This window comes from Gymnodraco acuticeps, unplaced genomic scaffold (genome assembly GCF_902827175.1).
Source record: "Gymnodraco acuticeps unplaced genomic scaffold, fGymAcu1.1, whole genome shotgun sequence".
Classification (NCBI taxonomy): Eukaryota; Metazoa; Chordata; class Actinopteri; order Perciformes; family Bathydraconidae; genus Gymnodraco; species Gymnodraco acuticeps.
The window spans coordinates 731,706-752,827 of record NW_022990125.1 but is presented as its reverse complement, the minus strand read 5'-3'; the positions used below and the strand labels follow the sequence as shown (position 1 = coordinate 752,827).

The following is a 21,122-nucleotide window of genomic DNA, read 5'->3' as shown; positions in this document are numbered from 1 at the left end:
TAGAGATGTTTGGATCATTCTAAGTCTGTTCCCTCCCCTGGGACCAATTTGCCGTCATACCATTTCCAGGAGCTTTTGCCGTTTTGACTACCTCACACCTTAAGGCGTAAACATGTTAGTTATTTAGTTTTAAATTGGCCCCAGACGGATATGAAACGTTTTTTATTGGGTTGTTTGTGTATCTCTCTTTATTGTTGTGTATTTCACTATTATTTATATTATTGAACTAAATATACATAAATATAATTAGTTAGATGGCCTGTTTCTCTTCAGTCCTTAAAAAAGCAGCTATGACGAGGCACAGTGGATTTGTGAATGTCATCTTTACGCCATCTTCTCATTAAACTTCACCAAACCTTAAAAAGGTGGCTGCTGCTATGATTGTCTGTTTTTTGGTTTTAAAAACGTATGTATATGTGAATGCTAATTTAGAACATTGTTGACAGCCCAATATCTCTTCTCCTTTGCGATATCTTCAAACCCTATTTTTCATGTAATTTCAGTGCGAGCTAGAGGATAAAAGGAATGATATAAGTTGTCATTAAAAACACTTGTTGCATTTGTTAAGCGCTAGATTTCCTATATGTAACACTTGCATATACAGATATATGAGCGCATGGCTTTTCACTTGATGCCTGTTATTAGTGGAAATTATAGTAGTCCAAACAGGAGCCCTCAGATGACTTGTTCAAATCGTTTTTTGCTCGATTTGCCTTTTTGCAGGCAGTGCTGTTATACTGCATATATGTTTAAATCAACCTTGGATTCCATCATCTTTCAGCACTTAAAGCTTCAAAGAATTCACTTTAGCCTGATTTCAAAGAGAATCTGACATGAGACCATACATCAAACATCTGAGAGCAGAATGGTCAAACAGTTCATGTAATAAATGATGAATGCTTGGAATGAAAAGATGTATCGTAAGTCAAAACTAATACAGCTCACTTAAATGTACACATATGCAGGTATGACTTACCCTCAGGCCAAGGCTTGGGTCCTGTGCTTTGATTGTGTCCTTGCATGGTTGGGGTGGGGCAGGGGCTTGACTGCAGCCCACCCAAAGGTGCCATTGGCATACCTTCCAACACAAAATAAATACATATGTTAATAATTGTGAAAAGAACATATGAGACAGTGATGGGTAGGCATCTTCAGTTTGATAACACCGTTTTAATGTTTGAACAGTTGTATGCTTCTTCAAATGTTTAGAGATGGCAGCTTTTCTCCGTTTCATGTCATTGTTAACTGAATACATTTAGGGTTTTGACGGTTGGTCTGGTAAAAAGTTATTTGAACATGCCATCTTAGGTTCTATAAAAATGATATTGGGCTTTTTGAAATTGACCTTTTATAGACTTAGCGGTTATTCAATGAATTATACAAAATAGTAAGACTATTTTAGGGTTAACCTGACAGTTTAATCTTATTACAGTGAAGAAACCTCGAACACAGATCATTCTCAACAAAAGGCCTCCAAACAACAGTGCAGTAATAATGCTCATGATATATGATGTTATTATTACATGTGGATTAAGGATGCATCAGACACTAAAACGTAGTGCACAGTAATACCAATATCTTACATAATAATACATATATTATTCTTCTACATAACCACACAAGCATAATGTGCATTATATCAATGGTTTACATTCTTTCTTTACACTTTTAATGGAACATAAACACTGCTATACCAGGACATTTGTCAACCAAAGGTGTGGATGCAGTTGGATCAAAATCTTGTTGCTTTGAGATATGAACCATCTAGATTTGAAGGTCGCCTCACTCACATATCATGGAGGACACGCAGCTCATATAAGAGTGTTTGTTTGGATCCGTTGAATGGAAACACAAAGTGAAAAGATATAAGTAAACATTCTGTATGAGTGTGTCTTCTTACCCGGAGGCCTGTTGTAAGGACTAGCACTAGGTGCCTGCTGCTGCTGCTGCTGCTGAAGCTGCTGTTGTTGCTGCTGCTGTTGCATTGTGGGTAGAGTTCTCTTGCCCTGAACAGCTAGTTGGAGGTTTTCTGGCAGGGGTTGGCCTCGGCCCAGGATCTTGTAGGCCAGGATCTGCGCTCTGAGCTGCTGCAGCTGCACCGGACTGAAGGCAGAGGGTCCGCGGCCCTGAGGGCTCATGTTGGACATGTTGGGCCCGGCTGACTGAGGGTCCGTGGGCATCATAGGGCCGGACTGGGAGGGAGGTGGGGGTTTGGGTCCCCCACCACCTCCACCTCCTGACATGGGACTAGAAGCATGCTCATGGACCCCCATTGGGGACGGATGTGGGGATATGTATCCTACAGGAGACAGGAAGGAGTAGAATGGTTTTACATACCCAGATTAGTAACCGAAAGTCAGAGCCCAAGGGGTAGTATGATTAGTAACCTGACAGAAAAGCAGAACAAACTGACTTTCCTCCTATCTTCTCTTCTTATTGACTGGGTTATTTTAAGTTAATAGAGCAATACAAATGCATCAAAATAAGCTTTGCTAACAATAAGATACCTTGGCTGTGCTGGTCCATCGGACTCTGTGGGGGTCCCATGCCGCTATGCAGAGATCTCATCCCGACACCTTTCATGTGACCAAAGTGCATCGCATCTGCCATGGTCTTTTCATTCATCCCCTCCATAGACTGACAATACAAAAATAAAGATTCAGGATTAAGATGTATTCATTGTAAACAACAGATTCAAATCTGAAATGAACAGCAACAAATCTTAAGGCTGGGATAACAATAGGCAAATCATGCTATAAATATGATTCTCTTTCTATGCATCTTAGAAGACATCACTAGGTCACACGTTAAGCTATATTTCTTAGGTGCTATGCCAAAATTGTCGAGACACTACAGCTTAATGTAAAGAAGAAGATGAAAAAACACAGCAGCACTGGTATACTGCCACTTGTAGATTTCCACAACAAATATTTTATTACTTGCCTTTTCTTTTTCTTATGTATATATATTTATGTATATATGTATTTATGTGACTTGTGTGGTCAATAATAATAAGGAAAACTGCAGCCCAAATACTATTTTTTGACTATATTATTTCTTAAAACATAACATAAACCAATAGTTCTTAAATTCAATTTAAAGAGTAACATGTAATTGCTCTAGTGGACAAGTTATGCCTTAGAGAAATGTTCTAAATCACCTTAAACATATATTTGTTATTGTAAATTGGTATCTCCTGATATTTATCAGGCAATATATATATAATTTGAAGTATCTGCAATAAGCAATACAGGTATAAACTAACTACTACACTGTCTTTGTTCTGTAGTGACAACAAAAGACACACCTTGTGCATAGGATACATGCCGTCCTGAGAGTATTCACTTTGACCCTGAATGCCGTGCGGTGCATTGGGTGTTCCAGGCCCAGGGCTGGGTCCCATCATACTGTGAACAGAGCCTGGGGAGGGGTCAGGTCCAGGGCTGGGGCCCAGGATAGGCCCTGGGGACAGACCTGCCCCCGGAGAAGGGCCAGGATGGGACATACCACCTGATGTGTCTAAAGGGGTGGACATCTACTGTAATGCTGGGAGCATACCAGGCAGCTTCAGGGGGGAAAGGAGGGACAAGAGTTAATGCAATGCAATACAAATTACAAACACAACATTTATTCTGTAATCTAATGTTTAACTTTTGCTCTTTACATTTTTGAGTTGCATTTCATGTATGAACAATATTATTATAAACATTTAAATAAATAAAATATGTATTGTTTGTTATTGTTTTATTATTATCTAAATGTAAACATATGTCGACACAAATCAACAGCTTATTGTTATTCTGGCATAGTTATAGCCGGTGCTTAATATTGGCAAAGGTATGCATATTAATACATGACAAATATTGACAGAAAGTACAAGTCTTGAGTAACAGAAATATGAGATATAAATCAGACCTGATACAGCAGGTATTTCAACTACAAACCTGCAAGTAACCACAGTTTGAAGACATACTGGTGTTTGATCATTCTTATTTATTATATTTTGCCATATCACACAGTACTTTGTTTTCAATTAAATTCATCTTATAATGCTATACTATACAAATGCATTTATTATATTATATCTTACACTACTCGGTACTATGTTATATTGTTGTACTATATTAATAGTGTCTAATATTGTTGAACAATTGCATTATAGTATGCTATAATATGTATCATATACCATAGTATATCATTTTGTATAATGTTATTGTGGCTAATTTATTATATTAACACAGACCAATACATATATCACACATTTTTCACTTATATTGTTTAAAAATGTTGCATATATTTTTAAATACTTGTTTCATTCTAACTTTCACATAATTTGTGTCTGCCTTTATTTATATATTCAATATTTTACTATTTTGATGCATTGTTATGTTTTAAAAGATGATTTCAGGATTAAACGTATTATTATTATAAGTCACACCACTCTTAAGTGTTTATTTCTCTACATCCAATTAAGCTTGTGTATTTGTTTAACATTGGTTTAGGTTAATATACCTCTTGTTAATCATTCCTCTTCATATCTATATTCATCTGTATTAATGTTGATATGTTACTGATGCAAACATGTGTTAATCAATAAAAAGGTTTGTGACGTATCTTATGTAAGCTACTCATAATGAGCACACCTTTTATACTGCGCTATAACATATATCTAAATAGGTACATAACCAATAAGATAAAGAACATACAGCGTGATAATGTGATATAACCAGGTTGGCGTTTGTTATCGTTAGCTACTGACAAGCCCTGTACAGTAACGTTAGCTTTCACTCTGTCCAGCGTTTACTCCGATTGGATCATGGCTTCCCCAAAAACTGGTGGTCATCACGGATGTGCAGACAAACCCGAATTTAGGATAAAAGTCAAGCCTCCGACATGACCTTGGCGATAATTTAATCGAAAAAAATCCACTTGAATAATACAATTAGAGGCACGCGGTTTCACAAACAAAGCAACGAGGACGCGTTATGTCTGTCTGCTTCGCTGGAGCTCTCGGGAGCTTTGCTACCTAGCTGAGGTTAGCTAGCATGTCTACAAGCCTGCAAGCTAGCTCCGGGTTCACCATCTGCATCAGCTAACTGTGTCAGAAAGTTTGGACAGTTAGCTGCACACTGAGAAGTAATATGTATATATTTATCAAAAACAAAACGCCGATGGTCAATTTACCTTTCGGTTGAACTGTTACTGCACACCATTAGATGAAAATATTGTGATGTTTCTTCAAAATATGATTGCTCTCCGAAAGTTCCCTCCCCCTCGATGTTGTTTTGCTGACATGTTAAAGTTGTTCTTCTGTTGTCTGTGCTGATTTGTCAATGTCACCGGAAATACCCGCCTACCTCTACAATGATTGGCTTTTCCCCACGTCATTCATCCACATTTTCTTCTCTAGCCATTGCAGTAACTTTTTGCTGTAACTTTCTTTGTGGTTGAGTGGCCATAACTGTACACAAGACGCTAATCTAATCTCGTCACTGATAACACCTATTCTAATTTAATAACATGTTTCTAATACTGTGATAAGCAACAGTACACATGTGAAATATGTGTTGATGTACTGTTAATGTTAAACCCTGTCTCTGCTTTTTAAAAGTGGATAAATACTCTTATTTATTGTGTTGCTTTTACTTTCAAGTAGTAGCATCTGTGTTTGGGATGCACATAAATAAGAGAAAAACATGTACATTCTGACGCTTTCCACTTGTGAAGTCTCTTTGTCTGCACAGGACACTCATGCAAGTCAATGCAAGCCTCCATCTGTAATGTGTTAACAATGGCTTTAAGGAACCTGCACCTTGTTGTAACCTTGAACACATTTATTCAATACAGGCATTAAGGAATGTTGAATAATGAAAAAAATATGCTAAAGAATTTATTGTTCAACAGAATAATACAAAACTTGGACAGCTATCTGATTAAAATGCATTAATCATTGATCATTATTTTTAGTCATTGATGTAGAACCAACATGGTGACCATTGTGTCATTCCAAAGCAAACAGAATTCCAAACACAACTGGAGTTCTTTCAAAAGAAAAGTCAATTAGCTGTATTCATTTTGACTGTCATATCATTAATATCCTTGCATCTTTCAGCAGGCCCTGATAAAAATCAATGCTATTCTTTTGCTGTCTATCAAATAATGTATCTCTTAATAAGTTAACTCAGTCTATAAATCTTTTAAGCTCAAAGTTGTGGTAAAAATGTCATCGCTAAAGCAGCACGCCACTGATTTTATAGGTCAATATATTAATCATGTGCAATTTTCTTAACCTTTTCCCTATTTTTACACCTGGACTCTAATGTCCATACATTTAAATGTTAACCTGCTTTATGAAATGTTCATATCTTGAAATGTGTGCACATTAGCACATATGTAATGCCTTGTTTATATATTTAAATATAACATTTAAATACATGTTTTCCAAAAGAAATGCTATAAGTATAGTCAACTTAAGTTTCATGGAGATCTCTAACATGTTTTTATCCCATTCCCCTGCAGTGTAGTGTGATCTGTCTACATTATGCATTATATTAACACGATTTATGACCTTCATCATACTCCGTACTGTGAACCTATGCTCATCATTTTAAATAGATTTTTGATTTTGAGAATACAGGTTGAGAATTACAATTCTTGTTTTTTTTAACGTTTTCCTTTTTACTAGTCTGAAAGAGGACATGTAATGGATGCAAATTAGCCATTGACCGCCAGTGCATAAATATACAATGTTTTTCCTGTGGGGCTTGCTTACTTTGTGGACTGAAAGCATGATGTCTATTGTGTCCCATGTCAGCATCATAAATAAAAAATACAAACAAGCACTTGTTTTCAATCTTTCTTTAAAGCTTCTTTAGGGAACTGTTCATACTCCACTGTATGTGCTCCTCCTTGAAATCCCTAAAGTGGACACAAGATGGAAGCAGTGACCAGCAGTTGCCTCAATTGGCTGGCCTGTGCAGCTCTGTGCTGTCACACAGAAGCACCTGGCAGGTAATGAATGACCACAGACATCTGAGCTCTAAACAAACATGCCAAGTCCAGAGCGATTGAGTGCCAGCCGTCATTTACATACACTAAGTTAGAACATCTGATGATAGCAAAGTGGAGTTTCAAAGGCAAACCATGCAAAACGATACACAGGTTTAGTCAGGCTTCATTTGCATCATTCTGATATCAGAAACTTTGTGTAGTTTTCATTATGAAAAGATAAAGCTGTTTTTACTGGGGACTTGTTTGTTTATGCATGACTGAGCTATTATTTTTTTCTGCTCCTGTTTTTTCCTTTCAAAGTACAGTTCATAATTTGTCTGCATTTACATAGAGTGTATTTTATCCAAATAGATTAAAAATACATATTGAGATCTGTTTTAGGACTGAGAAATGTCAATATTCAAAATGTTTCTTGGTAATCTTTACATATATTTATGATACATTTAATATTAAATGTCTTGTTTGCACCATTTTACACACCCAAACTCCACCATGGATTTTGAAACACACATGTGCTAATATACAATGTAATAATGAATAGAAACAATTAACCATATATTAATATTATTCATATATTTTTCGATATATTTAAGATATACAATATAAGACAAAACCACGTTTCATGTGTGAGCCATATTCCATTATACTTTTATAAATTGCTGCGTGACAATTAAAAATGGACCACATAGGCCTCATTTGCCCCCCAGGCCGTAGTTTGGATACCCCTGGTCTAAAGCATTTGTATTTTTTTTTACACACCCAAACTCCACGATGGATTTTGAAACAGGAACGGGCAGTCTTCAGCTTTAAAACACACATGTGCTAATATACAATTTAATAATGAATAGAAACAATTAACTATATTCTTTATATTGGCAATTGTTAAGATGCATCCATCTATCTACTATCTATCTATCTATCTATCTATCTATCTATCTATCTATCTATCTATCTATCTATCTATCTATCTATCCATCTATCTATTGACATTGACACTTCAATGACCTTGTAAAAGCACTCCAGCCTGACAGCCCATCATTTGAATACCTCACATCCCAAAAAACAAAGCCTCATATTAAAACTTTGATCCTAACTTCCCCTCCTCAACAATTCTGCCCTTTCTTATATGACTCCATAAAGGATGTTCTCAGGGTTCCTGAATGTAAATGTTACCCAAATAAACAAACCTAATTAACTCTGCGGTTCAAGCCACCGCCCCCTTGAAATTCACCGAGCCAGGAAAGGGCTCAGCCGCAGTCATTTGGCAGTGAAAGGGCTAGTGGTTGTGGCTTCCATTCACCTTGAAACCCTCCGTAAAAGGCTCCGGTGAACCACTGGCGTGACATCTTATTCAAAGTCTTCAGGTTTTTTTAAATGGGTGGGCTGAACAATGGATCACTCACCTACTGATGCAAAGAAGGTCCCTTGAATTGATCCTTCTTCCCTTTCTCTCTCATTTATAAAGCCCTATTTTATTTCTCTCTAAAAGGGACACTTAAAATAAACCCAAGCAGAATCAAGTAACCTACTGTAACAAAGTATTGGTCTGTCTTTTGTATTTTCACATTATTGTACATTTTCACGTAAAATAAAAGTGAATGATTAAAGTAAATAATAATTTTAATCATTACCTAATTTTAGCACATACAAATGATTTGACAGCTTTAAAAGTTACTAATAACAACTTTGAAGTCATGTGTTCCATTATTACTGTATGCACCAATAACTGCAACTTTTTCTTTGTAATTTTGTAAATATTGTTTTTAATTATTTACATTTATTTATTCTCTTACAAAATACATCTCGGACTTCTGTACACTGAAAACAATCTTTGCACAGTATAAATTAAATAACAAATAAACTACCAATAAAGGACATTATTTATTCTCTTTAAGACATTTCTGGCAAAAATAGTCTGGCATTATTTATTTAATAACTATATAGTTTAACCATAAGGTATTGAAATGTATCATATAATGTTTTGCAATAAATAATATTTAGAAGCTTATCTGTTTTAGCAGACCGTAAACAGGTCTGTAAAAAAAAAAGCATCAGACACATTTAGACAACACACTTGATTTTGTGCACAGCCTGGCTCTCCAGGTGTGTGCAAACATGGGGAGTGTTATAATTAGTTTTACATGAGCCACATTTGGCAGTGAGCTGTTTGCTTTCTGCCTGTGTTATTTGAGAGTCCCATTTGAATAACCAATGCTTACATTGTGGTACACTTATTTTATTTATGAGTCAGGTGATGAAGTGAGTGTTTAAACAGGGAAGACAGCCAACATCAAAATAATAAGAGGCTCTATTTGCTATGAGTACATTCGAGGAAATACAGTATGTTTGATCACTTTGTAAAGCCCCTGTCACACTGTCCCGAAATTGACACCAGATGGACACACGATAAAGGAAATGTTCAAATTCGGCTCTGATCGTAACAACATCGGGCCATTCGTGAGGGCATCTTAAGCCATCGTATGACCGCCGGTGGAGTTTCTCAGGCTCCGTCCCCCCTGGTGCCAGGAACAACAGATCCATCTTTAGGCTCAGCAGCCCTTCCCCCCCCCCCCCCCCCCCCCCATAAGGCTTTGCAGTCTTGCCATGCTGTCCATTGAAAGCCAGTTGGCTAGAAAGCTGGACTTCAAGGACTTGATCAGTGACTTTGCCTGTAAGAAGGCTAGGCGCTGGGCTCTTGGTGAGTAAGGCTGAGCAAGGGCTCGTAATAACTGTTAAAGGGCAAGGCTATGGTAACATTATTGGATCACTACACACAAGATGCATGATGAGAAAAAGACTGAGAACAGGTAATAGGCTCTGATTTAGCACCACCATCAGACCTTTTCACTTCCATTTCCGTTTTGTTGTCCGTTTACACTTTAATACCCGCTTGTTTTGTAGTTGGTATGTATATTCAATAAAATAATCTGCTGCTTATGTTGTTTTTTGTGTTATAGCATTTTATAAATGATAATATTGGTGTTAATGTTCACTTTATTTTAATTGAAAAGGTCATGTATATTTATTTGGATTTATGAATGTTCCATTCAAAAATGTTATTATTAAAAAGGCATTTACACCATAAAAGATGACTATTGAGGTCTATAGAGTGCAGTGTTGGGCAAGTTAATTCCAAAATGTAATATATTACATATGACTTATTACTGTCTTTTTAAAGTAATAAGTTACATTACAATATTACTGTCTCTGAAATGTAATGAGTTACACTATTTTTATATTACTTTTGAGTTACCTTCACCAAAGTAACCGCAGAAGGATGGCTAGGTATTTTAAATTCTAAAATGTAGTTTAGTGCAGCTCATTATACATCCAGTGAAGGGCAATGTGGTGGTAATGGTGTAGGCCATTAAGGCTACTAACAACTGTTATTACACGGCTTAGTTGAATACTCGATTCTGATTGTAAATTCTTAACATGTGACACGTTGTTAATACAGCAGTACAGACCACTGTCAAGGACTATAATGAAGGTTGCTAAGGAGGATAAAGAAAGAGAAAGGAAAAGAGGTTAAAAGACGGAGCGCTGGACGTCAGATAAATCACCAGAAGAAGGCAGAGAGGAAGTAAACAATAACAGGACACGGAATGGGCTCTGTAGATTGTTTAGTATATGGCCGTGTACAGGCCCGGTTCCAGAACAAAATGACTCAGGGTGCCTCTGAGGTTACAGGGGGCGCAGCAGTAGTAGGTTTACATGAGCAATAGTGGCCGGCAACAGCAATGAAAAATAGCATTGATGGTCCCAAATGAACAGATTATGGCATTTGTTATGTTTTGAAACCAAGCAAGTGAGAACATTTCAAGTGTGTTAAAAGTGCAATCCTGAAATATTTCATATAGTCCAAAGTGGACTGTGGCAAAGAAAAGCACAAAAGCTTCAAAACTGTACTGATAAAACAAATGAGAACATATTGTAAATAAAGGCAAATATGATTTGAACCAGCTCATGGTTTGAAATGGCAAACATTGAAAAGCAAAAGTATTATTAAAACCATGTACTACATCATCACCTTGGTCCCATCATATAGCCTACTCTGGGAAGAGAATATTTACTGTGCTTGAAAACTGGTATCACATCATCATGTGAGGTTGACTTTGTGACCTGGAGAACATTTCAGCTGCACGATTAGCTTGTTGATAAGCTTGGGATATGAGATCTTTTTGTAGCCATTTGTGGTGAAGGCATCTGTGCTATTGTATGCATTATTTTTGACCCAACATGTCTACGGGCATGGCAGAATATGGCACTATTTTTACATTCATATTCTAGCCCTTGTCTATTTTTATACCACGAGCTGCAAAATGACCGCCTAACCCCACTGGGGTTACTTGTTTAGATATACCTGGGCAGGCTCTGTTTTGCCGTGGTATCCTGGCTGGCACCTGCGGGGGTGGCGAGTCAGGCGGGAGTAAGCTAGTGTCCACAACGGAGGGTAACGTGATGTCCCCATCTGACCTGTTGCTACTGTCTGCAGTAGATGCAGTGTTGCTGGCGTTTAGTGATGGTTGCTGTAACCATTTTTGTATAAATGATTATCCACAGATGTGTGTCACTGCTGTGGAAGCACTGTGGAAAATGATGCACGTGCAGCGGAGCAGGTCACGCGCACCTGACACAATTTGTTGTTTGTATTTTTCGCTCCGTTCTCTTTTTTGAATAGAGGGTGCACAACATTCAACTGGGGGTGCAATGCATGCCTGCACCCCCGAAGATCCCGACGTGAAGCCTGAAGGGTAAAAACCAGGTTTACTTATCTACCCGCACATTTTATATGGTGTCGGAATGTCTCGCTATGTTAGTACATTCTTAAAAAACAAAACACCATTTAATTTCGGGTTAAAATGAGTTGTAACTGCGTTACTGAGCATTGTAATGGATAATATATTACCCACATTCCATTAGTAATGCGTTACATTACATTACTTCGTTACAGCAAAAAGTAATATATTACTGAACTCTGTTACTTTTGTAACGCGTTATACCCAACACTGATAGAGTGCCACAGTGATGCGTCCTAAAACCCGGAAGTAAGCTGCGCATGGGTTCCCTCGACAAAAAAGCAAAGCGATTTCTCCATAAGATTTTGGAAAATAGCTCTAAATAAGGTCTGTGGTTGACACACATTTAAGAGACGGATCACGTTTTGTTCAGTCGGATAATCTCCACATGTCTATCTACTTTTATAATTTTCGAATCATAAATCTATCGATCAAAAAACTATCGATTAGGGTTTTAGGATGCGTCACTGTGGCACTCTATTGTCAGGAATGTTAGTCTTATCAAATAGTGAATTCTACTGCAGCAGAATGTTGCACGTCTGCACGTGTTATATTTTCACAGCTCAGTGTCAGTGCATATTATGCAGTTAGTATTGGACTTCAAGATAGTTGCAAGCCTGTAAAGGTAGAGTTATTTAAAGCATAAATGGGTCGGTTGGGTTCTGTAGGTGTTTACAGCAATTGTGCTTGGTTGGCGTGGCCTGAGCCTGGTGGTGGGGCCCAATGTGATATATTTTCATCGGGCCCAAAATCCCTGTTATACAAATAGGTTATTGGGATTTTCGACTTGACATTTGCATAATTTATTTGAAAATTGGGCTTATTAATACATGTAACATATTTGTTATATATATTTAAGATGTACAATATGAGACAAGCACAAGTTTCATGTGTGGGCCATATTCCATTATACTTTTAGAATTTGCTGCGGGCCAATTCAAAATGGACCACTGGCCTAATTTGGCACCCGGCCCATAGTTTGGACACCCGCTAGAGCATTTACATTTTTGTCATCAAAGGCGTTAGCAATAAATAAAATAAAAACCATTGGTTGGACATAATTATTGGATTATTATTTATACAGTTTGTAATACTGTCAAAATGTTTTGTAGTTGTAAACAAAGTCTGATTCGTCAACAGACTCAAATTGCTTTTGAAAATCTGTTCAATGATAGTATTAGTTTCAATTTGATTGACATTAAGGTCAAGATGTCATAATTGAACTTTGTTGATACTGTGAGCTGACATTCTATAGTTATTTATGTTTTACACGTGGCTTCTGTTAATCATCCTCAAAGTTGTTGGGTATAACATCAAAAGAGCAAGACCCTCTCAGACAGCCTGTTAGTGTCTGCATGATTGACTTTTGGATCTCCAAGGTGTCCAGTGTGGCCCCTGCTCGTGTGCCTTCTAAAAGAATCAACATCTTTCTTGACCATCGGCTCTCCCTCTCCCTCATTGCCCTCCGACCACTGTTTGTTATTTCTCTCTTCAAGTGCTTCTCGTGAAAGGAAAACTTCTGCAAGATTTACGGGCAGGTGCACCGTGCCCTTTCTCCATCACTCCACCCTCAATTTCTGCCTGTCGGTGCTCAATTTGTGAAAGCTGCTTTGAGCTCTCTCGAGGGACCGGCGTCTGATCCAGAGCAACAAACGCTGAGATCTTTTTCCAAGATGGTGCCGGGGTCATGCAGGAGGCTGAATAGAGAGGAAATGCTGTCAGAGGAAAGTCTCTTTGTAGTTGCTTTTGTTGCAGGTGTTCTGCCATTCATTGTTAAAGGTCTCTTTAATATTACAACCTGCCTGACATCTGGTGGCCGGACCAAGCTGCAGCTCATGATGATCAGGAATAACCCCGTCTGATAATATCTTCTGACAGACGACACATAAGCACAGATGTTGATTATCAGCAGGTGATGTGTAAGCAAATACTGCTCAGTATTTTGACAGAAAAACTGATAACAGTTGTGTTATAATCGTTCTACATTGCTTTGTGCTATCACAAAGTCCTTCTAAATAAACTTCGAAAAATGTGTCTGCCTCCCAAAACGACACATATATATGATCTGATGCCCTATTGGGAGAAAGATCTTGTCGGTGCCTTTCAAAATGCTAAACACAAATTGGTAACAACTATATTATGATTAAGGGACCTTTTCCACATCGTAATATATTGTCACATCAGGATGTTTAAGGTTAGGATACAATCACAGTTTAAAATAACTTGACTGGCTGTAGGGAACAGAAAGCACTCAATCAATCAATTAAAGTTCATTTAAATAACCCGACATTACACATTTTACATTTGTCCCAGAGGACTTTATAGGTCTTTTGAGAACATAGATAAAGCCTTAGATCTTTGATTTCAGCTCAGGAAAAATGGGAGCAAAAACAAAAGTGTTGCCTTTATATTTTTGTTCAGTGTCATTGAAGGCAGAGCTTGTAAATAATACTTTTTTAAATGTTTATGTGGTTATCAGACATCCTCCCGACCAGCTGATAGCTGGGAAATTAGTATTGTATGTATTGTTTTAGTATTGACATGCATTACAACTGAAGTACCAAAAAATAGCACAAACTTCACTACATACTAAATGGCAAAAATACTAATACAAATCAGCATTTAACAGACAGAGAAATACATGAAGAAAATGACTTGCGCATCACCACAAAATGCATACAAAACACAATGAAAAATATCTAAATTAAATGGCAAACCTTACTTAAATAAAATGTTCTCTTCCAAAAACAAGGAAACCAGACCTTTACCAGAAAAATACCTAATGAGGGAACGTATCATATTACTTCCTTATTTGTTCCCAATAAACAAGAGTCATTGTGGGCTGTTTGTTACATTAACGTTTGTCAAACATTTGCTTCTGTCTTTCACTGTCGCTATGGAGACAGGTGCATCAGTATAGCAACCAGACAACAACTTCCATAGTTGAACAATACATGTATAAATAGAGATGTTCATACACTGTCTTTGCAGCCAATTTGTACTCATTCAGTATGGACCAACATTATAAAACTGTAAATAGGTCAACTGGAACTGTAAACACGTCCAATTACTCTTTAAATGTTTATTTTTCATTAATAAAGGCTTTATTTTAGAATCGTCCCAAAGCCTAATACATTTAGACGCAAACATTGTACTTTTTGCTGCAGATTTTGTTACAGGTACTTTGCAGATAAAAGTTACAAAGTATAATTAACATTAGGATTATGATCTGATTATAGATAAAACATCCCAGAGTGTTTCTATACTTTAGAATTGCTACTTTAGTTTAAGTAAAATATCTTGTTCTTTCAGTCGCTCCAATCCCCCATGTTTTCACTTCTTAAACTTTGTGTTATGTATTTAAGAGGGATACATTCCTGGTTGCTGCTGGATATTTTTGGGGGCTCTCTCAAAGAGAAAAGCCTACTTGACCAACTTCTACTTTATAGATCTAACTGCAGAATCTCAAACTCCATCAAGAAAGAAAGACATCACAACTCTGCCGCAAACTGTTTGATTGACAAGCCAAGTATGAAAAAAAACGTTTGAAAAATGTGTTGAACTTCAAAAAGGTAACTGCTTTTGATACACGCCTGTTATTGACATATGTAATTGAGCTGTGTCCTCTTCTTTCACCGCTGTTTGAAATTGGATGAAACAGATGAAACAGGGTGAATGGTTAGTTCGGCTCTTTTTCATCCAAATGCGTTTCCAGCCCCTTTCAACTTGTAGCTGAAAGTGCAAAGCCAGCATGTGTTTTGAACTTGTCACAGTGAATCGCTGCAGCCAGGGAAGGAAGGGGGGGGGGTGAAGTCAACCCTGAATACCTGCCCACCATCAGTGCATGGTGAGCATCTGTGAGCTGTTAAGACCACTTCATCTTGGCCACAGGAATGGTGTTAGTGGTGTTAGGATGTAAAGAGGGGTACAATGTGTCTATCTGTATTTGTAAAAGCAATGTGAGTACCCAGTGTAGAAGGAATAGTGTTTTATGTTGAAGTTTCTCTACATGTGGGTCCAGAAAGAAAATTAAGGGAGGTCTGGGATGATATACTGGTATGTGCGGCATGCTGCGACTAATTGCTTATTTCCACGCTCGAAATGTAGGGTTAAACTATTTAACGGTTGGACACTTTTGGTAATTTTCTACCACTTAATCACCCAACATGTAGGAAGTCATGTAGAAAACACTTTGCTACCTTTCTTCAAGGCGCTAATACTTTTTTTGAGAGCCTATATAAAGTGTGCAATGAGCCCTTACTTCGGTGGTTCAAGACAGAGAAATAATTTGGATCTGGACCTCCAACGGCACAGGACATAGGGTTGGCAGGACCCCCGGCAGAACAGTAGTCGGTGGGGCCTCCAACGGGACAGGGCATAGGGTTGGCAGGACCCCCGGCAGAAGAGTAGTCGGCGGGACCCCCAACGGGACAGGACATGGAGTTGGCAGGACCCCCAGCGGAACCTCCAACGGCACAGGACATAGGGTAGGGACTTGTGAGGGGACTCGAGAGGTGACTTGAAAGGGGACTTGAGAGGGAACTTGAGAGGGAACTCGAGAGGAGACTCGAGAGGGAACTCGAGAGGAGACTTGAGAGGTGACTTGAGAGGGAACTCGAGAGATACCTTGAAAGAGGACTCCAGAGGGAACTTCAGAGGGGACTCGAGAGGAGACCTGAGAAGGAACTTGAGAGGGGACTCGAGAGGTGACTCGAGAAGCAACTCGAGAGGGGACTCGAGAAGAGACTCGAGAAGGAACTTGAGAGGGAACTCGAGAGGAGATTTGAGAGGGAACTCGAGGGGAGACTCAAGAGGGGACTCGAGAGGGGACTAGAGAGGGGACTCGAGAAGAGACTCGAGAGGGGACTTGAGAAGGAACTTGAGAGGAGACTTGAGACGGCCGGAACGCCGACAGGACACGGGGAGCTGGCGTCGGCCGGAGAGCCAGTACTGGAGCCAAAACTGGAGTCGGGACCATGGCTACTGGGGCCGGTACTGAAGCCGGAACCATGGCTGCTGGGGCCGGTTCTGGAGCCGGAACCATGGCTGTTGGGCACGGAACAGAAGCCTGGACCCTGGCTGTGTGAGCCAGGTATGTTGTAATTCCACCTCAAATGGATCATCTGCTGGGTCCATTTCGGGTTAGTTCCTTCTGTGAGGGATGAGCGAAGCAGGCAGGACCCAAACGCAGATTTCACAGAAAAAACACCTTTATTCCAAGGCTAAATGAAACAAAACAGAACTCTTCCCTGTGAACAACATCAAGACACACAAGGAACCAACAATGACAGACAGAAAAAACAGAACTTAAATACACACAAGGACACACTAATCAAAGAAACAAGAGACAGGTGAGGAGGGAGGAGAAAACACAGGGGCACAAGGTGAACACAATCGGGTAATCAGACAGGAGGGAACCCAGACAGAAAGCAACAGGCAAGACAGGGGGTGAACACTTATCAAAATAAAACAGGAAACCAAAGACAGAAAAAGACAAGACAAAACAAAACACAGACAGATCGTGATAGGAATAAAGTATTATTTTTATTTTTTTTAAGTTTTCCGATTTCATATCGCATAAACACCATATCCCGACGTGCATTGCGGCGTGATTTTAGCCTATCAAAACCTCTGAAAAAATAAATGTGTCTCTCCGAATCGAAAGAGAAAAACCTATGGGAAAAACACAAAAGCAAGGAGCATAAACTGATGTTTTTTAGTGGATGAGTACTGCAGATATCACTGTTAAATCATTTGATAATTGGTTTTATTATGAAAACGTTGAGACCGGAAATACCGTTTTCAACCCGTAACTTTATATGGAGGCTGCCGCATATACACGTTCTCCTGGCGAGAACTCAAATCATCTTCGTAATATCTATCAAACTATAGATCCTACACATCCACTGGACGTAGATTCTAAAAGTACAATATACACTTCTCGCTAGAAATCTAATCAAAAAGCGTTTTAATGGCCAAACTATCCTACAATTTAGGATTTTCCAGAGAGGGTTATTTGTGAATAAAAGAATCTCAGGAGCGTTTGCAATCAAAGAGAGCATGTTGTTTCTTACACGACCACTAGAGGTGCTACACTTTAAAACGTGACTCTGGGTCATAATAAGCTGCTGAACAATCAACCTATATGGTCGTTTTTTGTAGGAGGAAAGGCTGGGCTTAACAGGTTGTCCTGCAAAAAGATATTGGTCTTAAAAGAGGACTGAATTTGTTTCAAACATATTGAGTCCAGTTTCAATCCAAATGTTGTACACATTTTACCTAAAGACCCGACGGATGAACATTTTATAAAAGTGTCGGAGCTATTCATTCATGTCATTGATTTATATTATTTCATATTTAAACATTTATTTTCCTTGCAGTTATAGTAAATGTATTATTAATTAGTGCAATTATTTTAGTTAATACATTGTATTCTGTATGCTTACATTTAAGGTGGTTTTGGGCATCGGGTGATTATGTATTTATTGGAGGCAGGTGGTGGTTGGAAAACCAAATGCAAAAAAGGATGTTCTTGCCTGGAAATTGACTATTTCACTGCGCAAGATTTGCGATCTGGTGCCCCCAGCGGCAGTTACATTTTTGAGTGAAAAAAAAAAAAAATGTTTTAAATAATTATGCAGCTACAAAAAGCTTTCCATTACATTGAACCCCGATGCATTGTGGCCATCTTGAGATACTCGGCACGATACAAGAACTTATTTTAAATTGAGAGTACATCCTCCAAGGTGCTTTAAAATATCAACATTGAGTCACAGTCATCTACTGGCAACATGAAGTCAGCCTTATGTTACAAACACCATCAGATGTGCATGCAATATTACATTGTGTGGTCCACAATGAATAAAATGCAATATAGTGTTTGGTAAGCGTGTGTTCTATCATGCCACATAGTGGACAGGGTAAGTTGTGCAAGATTTGTTAAATGTATTTTCCAGTGCATCACACATGCAAGAAGTAATGCTAACGCGTATGACGGTCTGCACCAGTCATGGCAATGCACCACAGTGTCAAACAGCATCCAACCAGTTCCCAAAATGCACATGGTCGTTTGAAGGCCCATTTATCTCTGCTTGTAGCTTCAAATATATCTACAATTTATGGGCCCAGAGCTTGTTAGAGTAAATGTTTGCCAAATAAATAAGTGTGGAAAAAGTGAACGTGAAGCTTTGTGAGAGACTCAGACTGTATTTGGACAGAGCATCAGAACATCGGCTGATACTTTCACTAAATATTTGGCAATCTCTGTTTGACAATCTTGACAGAACTGATTTATTGTGGCATTATGTAGTATATTTTCACATGGATTCTGACCTCTAAGTAAACTCTTCTCCCTTTGTCTCTCTGTGTACTGAACACGCCTACATCATGTTTCTGTATAGTCTGTCTGGCTTTAGATCTGCTTTTCTCAGTCTCTAGTGTCTTTCAAGTGTATTTCTTCATCCTCAATGTATCTCTTTACCTAGCATAGAACGTCCAAATTGTATATTAAAAGATCATTTTAACCATCAAGATGAACACAGTATTATTAATGTAAAAAATAAATGAGATTCCTACCTATTTCTTGTGATAAGAATAGCGATCTTTTAACAAATGACAAGGAATTGGCTAAAAGATAATGATTTAATAAACTCACAATGGAATAACCTAAAATAATCTATGGAATGGAGAAAACAACTACGAGAATTAGAAACCAAATGCATATCTTTTGAGGAAAAGATGGGAGAAATGGGTAAAGTATAGAACACTATAATGAAGATTTATAAGGAACATGAGGTAAGAATTGACAATTAATGTATACCTGAGTATTCATATTGTGTCCATTCTTTTATTTGTATTATAATTATTACTATTATTATTATTTCATTTCAGATTTGTCAACTGTTATGTAGTCAATGTGTTATGTAGTCAACCTAGATGTGTTTATTTTTGTTATGTATGCTTTGTGAATAATTTCTTAAAATGTAAAAAAATTCAAATAAAAAGTTAATTTTTCATACTTATTTATGTTTGTTATTTGTTATCACACTGAATTTTCCATGTGGATTATAAACTGAACAACAAAAAACTAAAAAGTGACATTTTGGTGATTCTTAAACATACACATTTTCTTTGTATTGAGTATTATATTAGGTATTCACACAGGTTATCACTTGCTGTAATGCGCACCATTCATATCGATGTGTAAGAAGATGATGTATGTTTTGCCAACGTTGACAACCCTGTTTTGGGGCTTAACCCATTACGGAGGTAACGACAGACATGTTTTTGACACGGCGCTGCCTTCAGATACATCTTTTCACTCCGTACTCAGCACTCACTTTACGAGAACAATGTGTGACTTAAGTATTTAGTTGTTGAATCCATGCCTGTGGTATTTCACCTGGCTCTGCCGACGTAAAGCCCATTGACAGTGGAGGCAGCCGCCCTTGAGTTGCAATTAATGTGTGATTCCTCCGCTCACAAAGAGCCTGTCAAAGGGCCCCGCCTCGCTCTTCTCAGGCCTTTCACAATACAAATCCCCCCGCCATTCGGCAGGCTGAAACTTTAAGGCCTTCCCCGCTCAGTCAGAAGGCTCCTCTCTCTCTCTCTCTCTCAGTCAGAACAGATGTGTGTGTAACTCTTTCACCCTGGAAAGGAATCTTGTGATGACTTGTTGTCGCTCGCAAACAGATTGACCTGTCATATTTGTCAGGCTGGGGTTTTGTTAAGGCATTAGGCAGCGAGGAACATTCACAGGTTTCAGATATTCTTCTTCTCTGTAACCTGTCCAAGTGTGAGCTGATACATTTAGCTTTGATTTCCATAAGAGGCTTCCTCTATCTGTGTTACAGTCAATTCTTTATCTTCTCATTTGAGGCTGTTTGTCAAGAGACAGTGGTGGAAACTATCCAAGTACATTATTTCAAGTATTAACTTGAGTATTTCCATTGTATGCCACTTCTTCTCCACTTCATTTCAGAGGAAGATCTACACTCCACTACTGCTCCACCACATTTATTCAACAGGAATATTAACTAGATCTTGTGCATTCCTCAACTTGAGTATTTGTTTACGTTGTGCCACTTTATAATTCTACTCCACTTTATACAAAATATACTTAGGTAAAAAATGATAAAGTATGTTATAATATTACATTCTACTCAAATGCGGCACTTGTCAAAGATAGGAGAACATTTGTATTACTGTGTATGCAGTTAGGATGCTAAATCTTCCGAATCACAATTACTGTAGAAATACTCTAATAATCCCAGGGGGAAATTGGTTTTTCGTGACATTTGTTCCATTTTGGAA

General features: G+C 38.2%; 1 protein-coding gene across 3 annotated transcripts in view; it reads right to left on the bottom strand.

The window, feature by feature from the left end:
* The window catches only part of smarca2 (SWI/SNF related, matrix associated, actin dependent regulator of chromatin, subfamily a, member 2), an 81,569-nt gene extending 76,261 nt beyond the window's left edge, over nt 1–5,308 (bottom strand). For 2 of the 3 annotated variants that reach the window (XM_034216621.1, XM_034216623.1), the window contains exons 1-5: nt 5,185–5,308; nt 3,308–3,565; nt 2,508–2,637; nt 1,901–2,299; nt 977–1,078 (exon numbers count right to left, since the gene is read on the bottom strand). In XM_034216621.1, coding sequence (XP_034072512.1) covers nt 977–1,078; nt 1,901–2,299; nt 2,508–2,637; nt 3,308–3,535 — 859 coding nt within the window. In that variant the 5' untranslated portion in view covers nt 3,536–3,565; nt 5,185–5,308. Of the gene's footprint in view, nt 1–976; nt 1,079–1,900; nt 2,300–2,507; nt 2,638–3,307; nt 3,566–4,706; nt 5,028–5,184 lie in introns of those variants that run through there. The other variant, XM_034216622.1, reaches the window with a different exon arrangement.
* Nucleotides 5,309–21,122: the final 15,814 nt, after the last annotated feature.